Source organism: Ochotona curzoniae, unplaced genomic scaffold, assembly GCF_017591425.1.
Source record: "Ochotona curzoniae isolate NIBS_2020 unplaced genomic scaffold, NIBS_Ocur_1.0 scaffold_1037, whole genome shotgun sequence".
NCBI classification, from domain to species: Eukaryota; Metazoa; Chordata; class Mammalia; order Lagomorpha; family Ochotonidae; genus Ochotona; species Ochotona curzoniae.
Genome location: NW_024467083.1, coordinates 22,735,218 through 22,752,097, shown reverse-complemented (window position 1 = coordinate 22,752,097; position 16,880 = coordinate 22,735,218). Strand labels below are relative to the sequence as shown.

Here is a 16,880-nt window from a genome sequence, read left to right as displayed (position 1 = left end):
AATCCCCGTAGACGGTTTTGAGCTTCATTTCATCTACCTGGGTGCGTCCAGAAATTTCGGCGACCCGGCTCCCGTGGAATCCCCCCGCGGGCGTCGCGCGTCCTGCGCCTCCCTTCCCCCAGCGCGCCCCGCCACCGCTGCCCTCCCAGACCAAGTGGCCTCCCCCTCGCCCCGGGCGGACCTGGCCCTCGGCGCCCTCTGACAACCACGGGGGAGACGGAGGCGGGAGGGCTAGGCCAGGAGCCGCACCCCTCCTCATGCCAACCCTGGGTACCGCTTCAGAAAGAATTCGGCGTTTTGTTTTTTGTTTGTTTGTTTGTTTTTACCTCAGAGCGAGGAAACTAAGGGCTCGGTGTCCACACCAACTGTTGCCTTATGTTGGCGTCATAAAGAACCCCGAACTTTGGCCTCGGAACCCCACAGAGAGCGGAGAATCCGTCCACGCGGTCCGAAGGGTGGGACTGGACCGTTGGCGGTTTAACGGCTAAATAACGGTCGTCGGTGCCCGCTGGTCACGCCAGTGAAACCTAGTCTCGCGAGATCTCCTTTGAGTTCTCGGGATTCTGTTCCTGTAGACAGCGGCACTCTTTGAATTTAGCCTGTTGTCAAGAAATGCCGTGAATGGCGTCAGGAGCTATGATATAGCGCAAAGTCTAAAATCTGTTTTCTACACTCTGAGGGTTGACAGTCTTCGAAAAACACACGTGCGGACAAGCAGCCCCATCGCTGTGCAAGCATTTAAAGAGGCCGTAGGAAAAATGGCGCTCAGCGTGGCTTGGGGTGTCAGGAGATGCTTCACGCTTGTGTGACCGCTCCGAGCGGTGCAGAGGAAAAATGAAAGGCATGTTGGCCCACAGTCCGTAGGGACACAGGCCGCCCAAGGCCCTGGAGCCGAGGGATTAGTCCAGTGAATCCACCAAGTGTGGCGTGGGTGCCTGAGGTCCAAGTAGGGAAAATGGCGAGAGATGGCGTTACATGCTTCCAGAACAGATGAGAAGGACTGAGGACGGCATAAGATTATCAGGCGTTAGGGATGAGGGCTAGGGTGGCAAGAAAGATAGTTTAGGCTTATCTAAAAGAGAAATAGTTGTGAGAAATAGTTGGAGATGGGGAGAAACCGTCAAATGGGAAAGATGTGTAGGAAATGAAATCCATAGACTTTAAGGGCTTCTTAGTAAACGTATGAAGAGAAAGGCGTCTCGATGATGGCCTGGTTTTAGGCCTGGGTGTCACAAATATATCATTATCATGCAAAGTCCTGGGATCCATTTGGAATATACACTTAGATTTTTTTGTGTGCAGATGTCAAAAACCACTTTATTTTGTATAAATTCGTCAAACAGAATAGTTTCTGATAAAGATAAAAATCTCTCTTTCTGGAACAGATGATTAATTTGTCTCCTCTATTTTAACGAAATTGAGTCAAGACTCCTTCAGATGGCATTATGGCGGGCGGGGTAAAGCTTCGGCCTTCAAGGCTGGCGTGTGGTGTGTCTGTTCAAGTACCTGCTAGTGATCCCCCTCTGCGCTGATGATGCAACCGGAAAGCAATGGAAGGTGGCAATACCTGAGCCCCTGACATGCAAGGGAGAGACCAGGATGAAGCTCCTGGCCGGAGCTCCAGCCTGGCTCATCTCACCCATTGCCGCCATTTGGAGAATAAACCAGTGAAACAAAGACCTTACTTCCTCTCTCCGCTCCCCCTCTTCCCTCCCTAACTCTGCCATTCAGATAATGAATCAATCTTGAAAGAAAAACAAAAATCCTAAAAAGTAAAAGATGCTCCCACGAAGAGATTCCAAGAATACACACAAGCAATTCTCTAGGGATAATAATTGAATTGATATATTTAATGTTTTCAGTTTTGGGGTGTAAATTCAATATTCATATTTTTTAATGTTATAATGGTGAAAACTTGATTTTTTTTCATTTATTGAAAACCAAACTTTATTCCCAATGATGATAAAAACTTAAATCCATAGTTTACATTTACTTATATCCAGGCTTTTATTTGGGGGGGGGTTGTTTTTTGTTTTTGTTTTTGTTTTTTTTGCTTTCTTTTTTATTTATTTTTATTAGGCTTTTAAAATAGTACCACCACAAAATATCTCACTTTCATGTATTCACAAAAAATTTATTTTCACGTATTACTATTCCAACAAAAGGCTAAATACTTATGTGAAGAGCTCAAGTTTAAAGAGCATTATATTCCCTTTTTTAAAAAATGGAAAAATATCAACATTTATGCCAACTTTTATATGTTACAATACTTAAATGATTGATTATCTTAATGTCTTTAGCATATTTGCATCACAAATTGCCTAATCTAAACTTCTAAAATCTTCTTTAAAAATTTCTATTTTTAAGACATTAAGAGACTTGTATGAAGCTTTACTTTCCTCTAATACTTCGTAAAGTACTGAAACAAGAACACATTTTAAAGTGTTAGCTCAACTGCTTCTAATGGCTAGCCTTTTCTTGTCTATAAGTAATGTGTACATTTTCATTCAATTTTCCACTAAATGAAATGTCTTTCAGTGAGAACTCTATGATTTCTTTTGAAGAAACCCTGCAGAAACAATAACCATTGCTTTTTTTAAAATCCAGTCTTGAAGATTATCCCAGCTGGACCTCTAGTGATAGTTTTATATTCAGAAATTTAATTGGCGCTAACAGTCTGTTTTGTGGTGACATATTATACCAGCAATTCTATACATGCTTTTTTAAAAAAAAAAAAATTCTATGATGATAAACAATTTAGGTTAGAAAGTTTAAGACAAACCACAACATCCTAAAATTTCAACAATATGAATACAAATTCCATTTCTCAGACAAGGAAGCAGTCAATTTGGGATTCTTTGTTTTCCAATTGCTAAGTATCTCTGAGTGGTTGTGATTCAGTGTTCTCAGCTCAGTGAGCTTCCCAGTGAGGCGAGCAAAATGCTGTAGGTCTTCCGGGTGATAAATTTTTGAATATTTGTACAAAATTTGTAAAACTGGTTCTTGCAAACTTTCCACAAGTTGCTTATTTTTAATGCATGGGCGATCTGAAAGACATCATGATCATTCATCTTAATGTATACTAGGCAGTGATAAAAGAATGAATTCATTTAAAATGCAATTTTAATCATGAAAGTACAAATATTTAACAAATGACTAATCCATGTTATATTGTGCCAAGTAATTTGCCTCTATGTAAATAATTTAATATTCATAATACTTGATAAAGGCAGTTAAACTATTAGGGAATTAGTAAACTAATAGAAATTGAGTCACAGAAGAGAGAAAGGTCAGTAATTATTTGAGAATACAAGAGTCCAAAAAGCCCATAGAAATGCAAATTATAAAAGAGCTCCTCATGGATTTCATTTTTTTCACCAAGGTAAAAGTACCTTTTAATTCCATTTGCCATAAACTATTCAAAGTACCTCATATAAGAACAACTATATCATAGTTGAAACTTAAACAGAATAATTTCCTGAAGGTTAACAGTATCTAGCTGTAAGATATAAGAGCCAACCAAGAATTTCTTCACAGTTTATTCTTTATGTCATTGTGATAGAGAAGCCAGAATAAATATAATAGACAAAATTTCCTCGCATTCCTTGAGCTTCAGTTCTGGGTCTGGGAAGATGGGGAGGAAAATGACACACATTTTAAAAGCAAAAGTACAGTGTGACAAGTTAAAGAACTGCTAAGGAAAAATAAACAGGGAATGGGGAAAGGATTTAAGGGGGAAGGGGCAGTAGCTATTTTTAACAGATCAATCAGCAAGAAATTTTATTTAACAGATAACACAGGGGGTAAAAGATGGGGCCATGTAACTACCTGAATAAAGAGCTTTCCAGGCAGGAGCCTTCAAGGCACGTCTGTGTCAAAAGTAGTGGGTCGGAGACCCTGAAAGCCAACGGGATAGTAATAGCTAGTGATGGGGGAAAGAAAAACACCTTTGGCTTTAATATGCATATAGGAAGCCACTGAAGGGCATAATCAGAATAGATTTTGCAGGTAGAACCAACAGTATTTGTTGCCTATCTGATATGGATACATAAAAGCGGGAAGAAGTTAAGGATGCTTTTGGATTTTACAACTTTGAACGATGGAGAAATTATAAGATGAGGGAAAAACTCGCAGGCAGGTGGGACATGGCTGGGGAAAAATAAAAATTCAGCTTTGAGCATAGTAAACTTAAAACACCAAATCTAAATCTTTTTTTTTTTTAATTGGAAAGACAGATATACAGAGAGTAGGAGAGACAGAGAGGAAGATCTTCCATCCGATGGTTCACTCCCCAAGTGGCCGCAATGGCTGGAGCTGAGCCAATCCTAAGCCAGGATCCAGGAGCTCTTCCGGGTCTCCCACACAGGTGCAGGGTCCCAAAGCTTTGGGCCATCCTCCACTGCTTTCCCAGGCCACAAGCAGAGAGCTGGTTGGGAATCAGGGCCACCGGGATTAGAACCGGCACCCATATGGGATCCCAGTGCATGCAAGGCAAGGACTTTAGCTGCTAGGCTATCGCACTGGACCCCCAAATAGAAATCTTGAGTGGGCAACGTAATGAGGTTCTGGAGAAAACCACAGGTTAGTATATAAATTTGGGAGGGGCTAGCAAGTATATGGCCTTTAAAACCATAATATATGAAGGAATTGCAAAGAAGGAAAGCATAGAACAAAGAGAACTAGGCCTAAAGACTATCTAACATTATCACTGTAGGAGATAAGGCAAAATAAAGAAAGAACACAAGAGAATAGCTACTAAAGAAGAAAACTGAAATCAGTTCTATGGCACAGGAGTTAAACCACCAGCTGCAACATCAACATTCCATCTTGGAGGCTCCACTTCCATCCCAGCTCCACACCAACGTACCTGGGAAGGTAGCCAAAGATGGCCCAAGTTCTGGGGTGCTGTCCCACACGTAAAAGACCTGGTAGAAGCTCCTGGCTCACGGTATTGCAACCATCTGGGGAGTGAATCAGTGAATGGAAGACCTCTCTCTCTCTGCCTCTCCTCCTAAGTCCTGTAAGTCTGCCTTTCTAATAAACAAGATCTGAAGGAGAAGTAGGAGGAAGAGAAAAGAGAGGATAGAGTGTTAGAAACCAAATGGAAACAAAATTCACAAGCCGGAGGAGGTGGTCAGCTAACGCCAAAAAGAAGGTGTATTAAGAGATAAGAAGTTATCTACCCTGCCAGAATAACCAAAGCATCAAGTGAAATGAATACTAAGAATTAATCACTGGGATTAGCATACCAACATTCAGAAAATACTGACAGGTTACTGTAGAGTGGCGAATAGGGAGCAAAATCTGACTATAGGCTATAGGGTTCAGAAGTGCATAGACGAACCAGAAACAGGAATATGGACAAATTGTCCTTGAAGAAATTTGAACATGGCCATGAGGTCAGGAAGGCATTTTCTTAAAAATCCATATGTTTATTCAAGATTCAGAATAAACAACAGAGCTCCCAGGTGGTGATTAACTCCCTAAATGCCTCCTACTAGCCAGAGCTGGGCCAGAGCCAGAACCAGCAACTCAATCCAGGTCTTTCAAGGAAAGTTCAGCTACTTGCTGTTACCTGCTGCCTCTCAGGCTCTGCACGGGCAAAAAACTGGAGTCAGTAGCAGAGCCAAAATTCAAAATCAAGGACTCCAATCTGGGATGGGGACAGCTTAACCATCAAGCCAAACGTCCACCCCATGGTGTGTTTTTTTTTTAAGTTATAGGAAATTATGATATATTCTTAAGTGTAAAGAAGTGGTATTATTAAAAAAGGAAAATGATAAAACAAACTTAGTACATTTTTCTGTAATGAATAACGTAACCACAAGCTTCTTGTTTTGCCAAATTTAATACAGACTTTTCCTAATAAACAGCTTTTACCTGAAAAGAGCACAATTGTTGCTGTAAGTAGAGCATATTCAGTACTAGATACATTAAGTTCACTCATTCTTCTATAGAAGTGAAACAATGAGGTGATAAATTCTCCAGTAATGCCTAGAAAGATTAGTGTAAAAACATATTTTCTTCAGAATATGCATAGAATCAAACATATTGCACCCAGCATTTTCTCAAAACACTATAAGAAAAAGGACTCCTGACCAAATTTTTCCACCCAACATAATATTTTATATTGCATGTAGCATTACCACTTAAACTAGTAGAAGGACAATCCTCATTGCAAATTTTTTCTGTAGAATAAATAACACTTCTAACATCCTTCTGACTGGGAAGATTCAGCATATGTGCTGGATAGCTTGACATTTTCATAGCACCTAGTAAAAAAGGAAATATATGATGTATTATTCTCATAAAGACAATAAATTTAGTCTCTTTACAATTCAGCATAGCTTTTGGATGGAAAACATTCTTAACAAATGGTAGCTTTGTAATTTTTATTACTTAAATGTGGCCACACTTATGGTTTATATTTTACATATTTTGTGTTTTTTATGATACCATGTAATAGTTTTCTTCAAAAGAAAAAAACTATTGTATTGGAAAAGCTCTTTTAAACAGCTCTTACGAAGTATGTATTTCTATATTAGCCAGTAAAATGAAAATTTAAGAACTATAGGTCAACATTATATAATTTGCTGCTAAAGTTAATGGTAACATAAAGTGGAAAGGGAAGGCTTTTTTACTTGCAGAGTCTGATTCTTTCTGACCGTACAGCTGAGCTGCGTGAAGGAACATCACTTCGGTTTTTGACCCTGTCTGTAATGCAGTCTGATCTTCACTCGCCAGATTTTCAAATCCTGAAAGACAATGAACAAATCAATTGATACATTATTTAACATTTTAAGTTATTTAGGTGTGACTACTAAGTGCTTCCTTAGAGTAGTTATGTTATATAACTTTAAATCTGAGCAAAATTCATGATTCCATACCGTAATTTTGGAAGCACTTCCATCAAAACTGGATAATTTTTTTTTTGCAATGACAATAGCCATTTAAAGATGGTTAATTTAGCCTTATAGTATTTGCTTTATGTCAATGTTTTATCTAAATATCACAATGCAGCCATTTCAAAGAAATGAAATGAGATTTTTGCTCAATAGTAGTATATTTTTATACTTGCTAAACTCAATATTTAGCAGGGCTTTAAGCCTATCAGTATACAACAAATTAAAAATATGGTATCACATTGCTTCTCAGCCTTTTGGCTAAGATCAAGTGTCAAAATATGCTATCACAAAAATCAAAAAGAAAGGAAGAGGGGATTGGAGAGAGAAAACTATCGATATATTGTTAGGATTGTATTTATGAACTACAAGAAATCCATTTTTATTAATAAAAAATAAATTATTAAAATATCTAAAATCCATAAAGCAAATCATATTGTTTGCTTTAGCTCTAAGTCATTGAAGGCACTTGAATAAAATTTTTAAATATTTAGATTTCGCCAAGCTGACTAATTAATGCAGGCAAAATAAACACGGTTTTCCTGTTAAAAGAAGTTTTGATAGAAAGAAGGAGTTTTTACTTCCTAAACTGTTTGCTTCTGTTAAAACAAGGAACTTTTTAAAATTTAAATATTGTTTTAATTTTTTCCAAACGTAATTATTACCTGGGAGAGCCTTGGTAAAATCTATTAATCCATGTATGTGTAGCATTGCTGTCTCTGAGAGTTGCCAAAAGTTCAATTCAGGATTTGCATGTTGCTGCAGCTGACCCACAAAAAAAAAAATCTATATATATATATGATTAAATAATACATTAGTTCATAGATTCATACATATAACAAATTTTTAGTAAATTAACACATTTTCTTTCAAATAACCATTGAAATTTTAAACTTATATTTGTACTCTGCTCTCTTAACATAATAATGTAGTATTTGTTGCCAGTTTTGAACACATACACATTTCTTTGTTTCCTCTAAAGGAACCATGTATTTTTGATGAGCAACCACAATGGTATTAATAAGCTGACGTTCCTCTTGAGTTAGTTCCATGCTCTCCTGAACCTGCAAGAACACATGAGAACAATTGAAAACAGCCTGACAGTAGGATGCTGGATTCCCCAACATCACCCATGCCTACAGTGTCGGGAGGCACTAAAATAGCAGAATGATGGACTTATGACTGTTCATGAAGGACCACCCCCTATAATACTAGAGAGGAGAACAATAAGGGAGGAGGGGACTTGAGGAGGGGGAAAGGAAAGTCCGAGAGCCTACAAAACTGTATCACAAAATGATAATAATAATCTAAAATGAAAAGAATACATGAGAGGAAATCTGTGACATATACTGATTAAACAACTTTTATGAAAAGTCCTGCTACTTTTCCAGATCTTGTGGTGGACGATACAAGTCTGTTGTCTTCCCCTTCCTCTTCCACTTTGATGTTATTTTTAGAGTAAAAACATTTCTTCTGCTTGAAGTTCTTTCGAAGTCTCTTTGATTTACATTGGATTTCTGTAAGCAAGCCTGTGATATAAAAGTCATATTAACTGCTTTGAGCATGACAAACGCTAGTTTGGATTTCATAAAACTGTCTTGCATGCACATATGATCATGGGCTTGTCTTTTTTACAAAGAAGCCTTCTTTGAATCAAATGTGTACAAGGCAATTACAGTTACTATATTATTTTCTTCCTTTATTTCCATAACTATTTTGCCTACTTAAAAGTATAAAGTCATCGTAAACATATGTTAAAAATTACTTTTATCAAAAAAAAAGTGAAGGAAAGAAGGAGGAAAGGGAAAGGAAGGGAAGGTGGGAGTTAGAGAAGGGGAGGAAGAAAAGGACACAGGGAATATAAAAAACAGAATTTTGGTATAACAAAGATGTAAATTACATATACAGAAGAATAGTCTTATTTATGAAATAACATATATAGGAAGAAAGCATTTATATATTTATGAAGAAACTTGTGATTTTTAATTTCCTCTAACACTTTTTCTCTGTGAAGTTTAATTCAATGTATTTAAAACATCATTAAAAATTCTAAAAACACAAAAACAACTTTTTCTTCTAATTATAAATTTAGACTTTGATTTACAGTAATTTCCATATCAATTATATCTTATATGCAATATAAAATGCCATGCATATAGAAGTTTGACACTTTTATCTCTGATTTTTATAAAGATAATATCCTGTAATTATTTAAATGAGCTAAGTGATTTTTCTTTATAAATAAAAAGGAAATGTTTGTTTTTAAATAATATTTTCTTATTTTATTTTTAATATCGCTTACACAGTAGAGAGAGATGCATACCCATGTGGGTCCCCAACTAGGGTTGGAAGGGTTGAGGTATGGAGGAAGGTGAGTGAGATAAATGTTTCAGTTCTTTTCCTTTTATTCTCCTGGTCTGCTGGGGTGAGGTGGGAGAGAGGAAAGGGGTCCACTCCTTGCTGTCAAACTACATCAGCACCTGGGAATGGGGGATACTCATTTGATGATGTCTTAGAATCCCTGCTATGAGGAAGAATGTTCTAAGGATGTTACTTCAGTGGTTTTGATAGTTCTGAGAGGTCATTGGCTTTGTTGCACCAGGGCAGGGCAATCTTTCCAAAGTCTACTGGCGAAGCACCTCAGTGTGCATTCATAGACACAGGAACATATTGCAAAGCAAGGCCAGGAGAGTTGTCCAAACTGTTATGCTTTCCATTCTCTGATGAGGGACTCAACATCCTCTGTTGGCCTAGATGAGCTGGCTGTAATATCCCTTGTGTGCATCTGGGCATGCTGTCTACTGCAAAGGCATCAGCAACTCAGGAGGTCCAACCCTGATATATACTCTCCAAGACTGGACCACACGTCCTGTGATTTTCCCCATGCCAGCTTGAGGCCAGAAAACCAGCTGGGGAGACCCCCCAGGAACTCTCTCCTGAGGTAACCCTGAACTTGATTCCTGTGTACACCAGATAGTGCAGGGGAATGCTTGTTTTATAAAATAAACATGTTTTTGTTGTTGGCTTATTGCCTTTTGCTCATAAAACTGTTATGTCTTCAACTGACACCTCTACGTGAATAGGAGCAGCTACTGTAAAACTACTACTAAAGACACTTAACAGTTAATATTTATCTTTTGTTACATTTGTAATTTTTTAAAGATTTTATTATTAGAAAGATATACAGAGAGAAGAGACAGAGAAGAAGATATTCCCTCTGTTCACTCCCCAAATGACTGCGATGGCTGGAACTGAGCTGATCTGAGCGAATCCAGAGCCAGGAGCCTCTTCCGGGTCTCCCACGTGGGTGCAGGCTCCCACTGGGATTAGAACCGGTGTCCATATGGGATTTTGGTGCATACAGGGCGAGGACCTTAGCCACTAAGCTATCATGCTAGGCCCCTGCTCTATAATTCTTTCAAATAAGTAAATAAATCATTTTTTTTAATAAAAGGAAAATGCCACTAGGATACTGTGCCAAGTGCCATTTGTAATTTTAATGAATATTTAAAGCATGTGTATTCTATTTAAAAAAAAAAAAAAGGACTCCATCAGGAATTGATTTTAAAAAAAGAGCCAACCCCATTTCTAAATAATTTCATCATTTTATTAGGAAGTGAGAATATAGCATAATATGAAGCCATTTAAAACATTCCAAGTGGGCCCAGAGTGGTAGCCTAGCAGCTCAAGTTCTCACCTTGCCCGCACTGGGATCCCGTATGGGTGCCTGTTCTAACAGGCTTCCCATCCAGCTCCCTGCTTGTGGCCTGGGGAAGCAGTGGAGGACAGCCCAAAGCCTTCGGACCCTGCACCTGCACGAATGAAGTTCCTGGTTCCTAGTTTTGGAGCAGCTCCGTTTGCAGCCACTTGGGGAGTCAATCAGTGGACAGAAGATGTACCTCTCAGTCTCTCTACCTTTTCTATATCTGACTCCCCAATAAAAATAAATGAATCTTTTAAAAGAGGGGGGATAAGTTCTTTGGGTAGAGAAATTGCTCCTACAGACTCTTTAAATAAAGGAGCCATGTCAGCATGAAGTCAGCATGAATGTGGGAAAAGGACAGATTTTTAGAACAAGTAATAATGGAATTCACAGTTCGTGCTTCTTGTCAGGAGACCCAAGAGTATCCCAGTAATGCGCACGCACGTGTGTGTGTGTGTGTGAATTGTTAGCATGCTCTACATTCCTAGGTATCATGTTGGCTTTTGGAAAATGTTAAAATTTTCCTCTCCTTAGATGAAATACAAAACTTGAGGCTTAATATTCCAAGTTAGAAGAAAATATGATTAACTTCCAAACTAGAACAATGTACAATAGAGCAGGGTTTATGGAAATAATTACTAAGTTGAAAACAGGCCACTGTAACTGAACAACTGGAGGAGTAATAGCTTCCATTCAAATAAATATGTAAGTGTTCAAAATGACAACTTGAGGAATGTGTGAAGTTCTCAAAAAAAAGTAAGAGTTCAGTGCTGTAAAACAGCAAAACAAAGACCATGACACTTACATTCTGCCAGCATTCCTACTGCCTTACACTTCCTCAGTCTGCACTCTTGACATTTTCTACGCATGTACATGTCCATTTCACAGTTACCACCATTTTTGCAACTGTATACTGCATTTTTGGTGATGCTACGTCGGAAGAAACCTATTAACAAAGTTTGAAAATTTTTACCATGGATATTTTTAGTAACCTCAAATTTTCATTAGTATGTACTTACACAGTAGAATTAAGTGGTCAAGTTACCAAAATTAATTCCGTAATATGACTTTTCCCTCAATGAGAAGGTTTGGTTTAATAGACATTTGCCTCAATGATTGTCTTAACCCTTTAGTAGTAGGCATTTTCTATTCAAAGTTCCTTCCTTTTAATATTCCATCTGGAACTTAAAACACATAGCTCCATCTACCTAAAGACAGCTCAATTTTGCCTTGACTGTAATATGTCATCTAAAAATATTTATAAATTAGATTTTTACAAACGATCATGTTCCCATGAAACTTCTTGCAAAGTATTTGTGACAAAGTAAATAGCATCATAAGAAAAACATCACTTCAGCTCATGTTTCCACCTCAGCTCATAAAGGAATAAATATTCTTCCAACCATATTCGTCTGTCCCTTCCCCACTGACATCTCTACCGCAGAGAAGAAAGCGCTGCTAGCTTGTTCAGTCTGAAACAATGGTTGGCAGGAGAAAGAAGGCTTCACTTCTCTTTTTTGCTTGTCAGTCCAACCACAGTTTTTCTTCCCACTCCTCCCTCAGATCCTACACTCTGCAATAATCCCTACTGTCACTCTCTCCTTCCATTCTAAACTGTGATAACTCAGCCAACGCCATGCTTAAAGTTCGTCATCTCTTTTTCTACAGACACTTGACAGTAGGGATTCATGACTTACAGTCAACAAAGGGAGTAAAAGCCTCACTCTAAGATTCAAGCTCTATTCCTCATTCTCTAACCTAGTTTTCGTAGAAAAGCCCCTGCAATTCAATAGTAAGGAGATGCTCATCCATTTATTCTATTTTACAGGAACATTGCCTCATATCCTGTGGCCTTCATTTGGCCACTTTTTGTGGATATTCATTTTGGTTCTTCTTTGGCAGGGGGGAGTTGTAAAAATCTTATAGCACAACTTCACCCTGCACCTCACCCTGAACACCTTTCCCTAGTAACTATATTGGTCCTAATCATGTACAGGTGCTGTCCAACACTTTTGTTTTAATTTTGTGAATTAAAACAAAACCCAGAGTATTTTAAAATTTCAGAACTTTAAAAGAGACTGATTTATTCTTTGAAGCAAGCATTGTCAATTATATTCCACATTCAGACTTTCTTTTTGCTTTTTAAAAAATATTTAAAAGGTAGAATCTTAGAAGCCCCATAATGCAAATTCCCTTCAAATGTGTGAGTTTTATCAATCACATAAAATATGTAATAGCTAATACTCAAATATTTTCGAAACATTATTTTCCATTCCATCACATTCATCTATAAATGTGGAAACCTCTATTGCAGAACATAAAATTTTATGTTTAAATGTTAAAGCCCTCAACAAAAACTAAAAACAATCTAAATTTTACATTTTTATGTCTCTAAAATCACAGATTAATCCCTTTAAACATCATGGCTCTCCTTGGTTAATTTGGCAGACTTTATAAAGGAAGAGAACTCTGAAGTGCCAGAAACCCCACAGCTTTGGTGAACACCAAGATTTCATTTGATTTTAACTTCATCCTTACCTTTGCAACCTTCACAAGTAAGTGCGTTATAATGATATCCTGATGCTTTATCTCCACAAACTACACAAAGTTCTTCTGGTCCCCTAATTCGCAAGGAAGAATAAGTTGATCTAGACCTTTTTATTCCAAGGTATCCGTCTTCAGGATCATGAGCAGTCATGTAAGTGGGCTTGTTTGATTCATAGAAACCAAGTGCACATTGTCCCTCACCATTGCACTGCGGATCCAAGCTACAAGTGTTGAAATGACTTTGTAAAGACTGAGGCTGAAAAGCTGGAGGAAATTGAGTTGTAGAATACTGACAATAAGGTGATTCTTGGAAATCAGGATTGTGAAACTGATAATTGATTTGCTCTGGCCAAATATCTGGAGTTTTAAACAAAACAAACAAACAAAAAACCAAATGTAAAAAGCCAAGATTTCATAATCGCTTTCAAATCTTAAAGTGTTATACCCAACCATTCATTCAACATGTCCACTATATCTTAGGGGCTATCCAGCCAAATCATGGGCAGACAGAACACTGGGCCGCCATTTTGTGATAAATGCTGCCATCCCAGAAAAACACAGTGGTCTCTGAAGAGCTGGCACAAAGGACAGTGGTTGCCAATAGCTTACATGCCAATCCAACCTTAAGAAGAAATTAGTATTTCCCAAAGTTTGGAATGGAAAAATATTTTCCCCATCTTCTACACTTTCCTTGATATAAATTAACTGTTTTCAGTGCATTCAGGTCAGAAACTATCTGTCCTCATAAGGTATCCCACTACCCTCCCCTGAAAAGAATCAGCTAAAATACACTGTTACCAATGACCTTATTATTTCAAATATAGACAGTATTTTTGCCTGAACTCCTTACTTACTATAACTTAACACTCCCTTTTGTCTTATTGAAATTACTAGATCCTTCACCGTTGTTGCTTAACTGGGATAAATTTAGCTATCTCATAAGACTATTGTAGAAATGAAATATGATCCTTAAAAACACTTATAAACTCGGGAATGATTCATTACATGCATCATATTATTAGAAGCTCCCAAACACAAACTTCCTCTTTTCAGGAGTATTACTGAGTTGACTTCAGATGGCCCTATGAATATTTAGTTGTTCTATATATGCAACAAATATTATCTGTACTTTTCCTACTAAACTTTCAGGTGATTTGACTATGCTTAAAGTAAAAATTCTAAGAAAGAAAGAAAGAAAGAAAGAAAGAAAGAGAGAAAGAAAGAAAGAAAGAAAGAAAGAAAGAAAGAAAGAAAGAAAGAAAGAAAGAAAGAAAGAAAGAAAGAAAGAAAGAAAAGAAAAATTCTATCTCTAGGTAAACAGCATAATTTTTATTAATTCACATAAATTATTTGCAATCTTAATAACATTCAGCAGAATGACAAGTGCAGTAGAAATGACAGCAGAAAAAGAAAAGTTATTAGTTAAACAGTGTAGTTATTTTCAAAAAGAAAAGAAGAAAATTTTGGGTGATGGTCAAGACCTCAATTTTCTCGCCCCAGAACAAAATGACTGATATTCCACTGGCATGGAAAAATCAAGAGTTCAAACTTTAAGAAAACTGTATGCAAGATTAAATTTACATTATAGTCTAACTCTTAATAAAAACTTTATTATTTCCTTCATTCTCTTTTCTATCGCCTTCCTTACGTAAGAATCTTACATGAAAATTAAAATTTGAAGTATCTTGAATAGCTACTGCAAACTATACCAAACTGTAGAAAAACAAAGCTTCAGTTAACCCCTAAAATTAACTTCAAATTTGCATGCTAATTCTGTTTTGAAAATTGAAAGCATTTTAAAATTTTTGTATATTTTTCTTATTTTTTATGTGATTTTCTTAATATCTGACTACATCTTACAATATTTTAGTATTACTGATTTTTAAAATTATTTTTTGTACAGAACAATTTGCTGTGTTTTCTTTACTTTTATTTAATCTTTGTGATTAACCATAATTTCCTGACACAAAAAAGTAGCATTGAGTAATTTACTGTCATTTTTTGATTACATACCATAGTACTGCACTTGTTCAGCAAAACAGTACCCATCAGATGCAGTGACATAAGTGTTTGCCATCCTCTGATACAAGTCTCACTGCTTCATTTACTTCAGTCAGTGCTGGATATTTCCAAATCAAACTTGAAGAGAATGAAATCTGTGTAGACTATTTGAAAGTATTAATATTAAGTCAGTGTGACTTCATAAAAGCACAATGCTGTTTTTTAAAAAAGTAAACGATTTAGCAAAGTTTACACAAAGATGTCTGTATTTAACTCTAATTGAAAAAAAGCGAAATTTCTGTAAATACCAAAGTATCCAGTATTGCCATTTTTCAATATTCAATTCTTTACAATGATCTTAATAAATCTTGGTAGAAATTATTGTGACTCTCAATTTGTGACTTTCTTAGTGTAATAGAAACGTAGGCCAGGGCCTGTAACAATGACTCAATGGCTAAATCCTGCCAGAATCCTGCACCAGAATCCTATATGATTTCTCTCCCCACAGAGGAAGCCTGAGCTGTATTCTGAGCTTTGGCTCTGGCTCAGCCACAGCCATTGCAGGTATCTAGGAAGGGAAACAGAGGATGGGAACTTACTCTCTCTGCCTCTCAAACAACAATTTTTAAGAAATGAATGAAGTAATTTTTTAAGAAACTGAGTTTTTAATCATAATGAATATATGCACAATAAACTTTCAAGATTCTGAGGTCATATTGAAAAACTTTGTACTTATTGTTACTCATAACACAAATTCATAGCTAAAACTCTGAAAATTTGTCAGAGTTTTATCACCTAATAGGATCTCAGGTTTTTTTTTTTTTTCAAAAAGCGCCTGAGTCTTCCATACCCTGGGAACATAGGAACAATCATATAAAATGTGTGTTGGAGAGAATAGATGAGTCAAATGCCATGTCCCCCAAATAACTGAGCTTTCAAAATAACTTCCCTTAAGAATTAGGGACTGTTGTCAAAAGGGCCATTTAGAACATACTTCTATTTTCGATATGTTACAACAGGTCAATTGGTTCTCCAGTGAAAGAGAATTATATGTGCTATCAGTTTAATCTGTGTAATTTTTTAAAGCAATATTTCTGTTTAGACCCTTCTAAGCTATTCTTTTGAGTCTCAGATTTTAGAAGATTACAAGTTAATGTTTTTTCTTTAACTTGAGGTTTTTTCTTTAACTTTGCTTCTGAAATTCCTTCGTTTACCATTAAGCTTCACACGATGTTAAATATGTAAAAAAATACTGAAAATAAAGACTGAAGTGTTGTTTAGCTATAGTTTTTGCTAAAAATGAGTAATTTGAAAATACGTCAGAGACAGTACATTAAGCAAAACTAGTAATGTCTTAATATATATCAATACTTTATATATCTGGCTCATAAATAGCAGTATTTCAGAATCAAGTCTTTCTATTACTAGCAAATAAATGGCCTACAATATTTTTAAAGCAGATTTTTATAATTTAAAAGTTCTTTTCAAGATGTGTTAAATTTTTTTTTAAGATTTATTTTTATTACTTTTTTATTGGAAAGGCAGATATACAGAGAGGAGAGACAGAGAGGAAGATCTTCCATCCGATGAAGATGTGTTAAATTTTATTGAAAACACAGATTCAGAGATATGGAGAGACAGAAAGATCTTTCCTCTGCTGGTTCACTCCCCAAGTGACTTCAATGGACAGAGCTGAACCAATCCCAAGCCAGGAACCAGGAGTCTCA

The 16,880-nt window shown here is 36.7% G+C and overlaps 1 protein-coding gene across 1 annotated transcript; it reads right to left on the bottom strand.

The window, feature by feature from the left end:
- Positions 1 to 2,799: 2,799 nt before the first annotated feature.
- On the bottom strand, positions 2,800 to 15,229 carry LOC121168728 (bile acid receptor-like). Its single transcript, XM_040999044.1, has 9 exons — positions 15,166 to 15,229; positions 13,144 to 13,509; positions 11,411 to 11,551; positions 8,283 to 8,431; positions 7,862 to 7,966; positions 7,568 to 7,667; positions 6,642 to 6,755; positions 5,881 to 5,994; positions 2,800 to 3,047 (listed from the first exon to the last, which is right to left on the bottom strand). The coding sequence occupies exons 1-9, from the start codon at positions 15,227 to 15,229 to the stop codon at positions 2,800 to 2,802; spliced, it is 1,401 nt and encodes a 466-aa protein (XP_040854978.1).
- Positions 15,230 to 16,880: the final 1,651 nt, after the last annotated feature.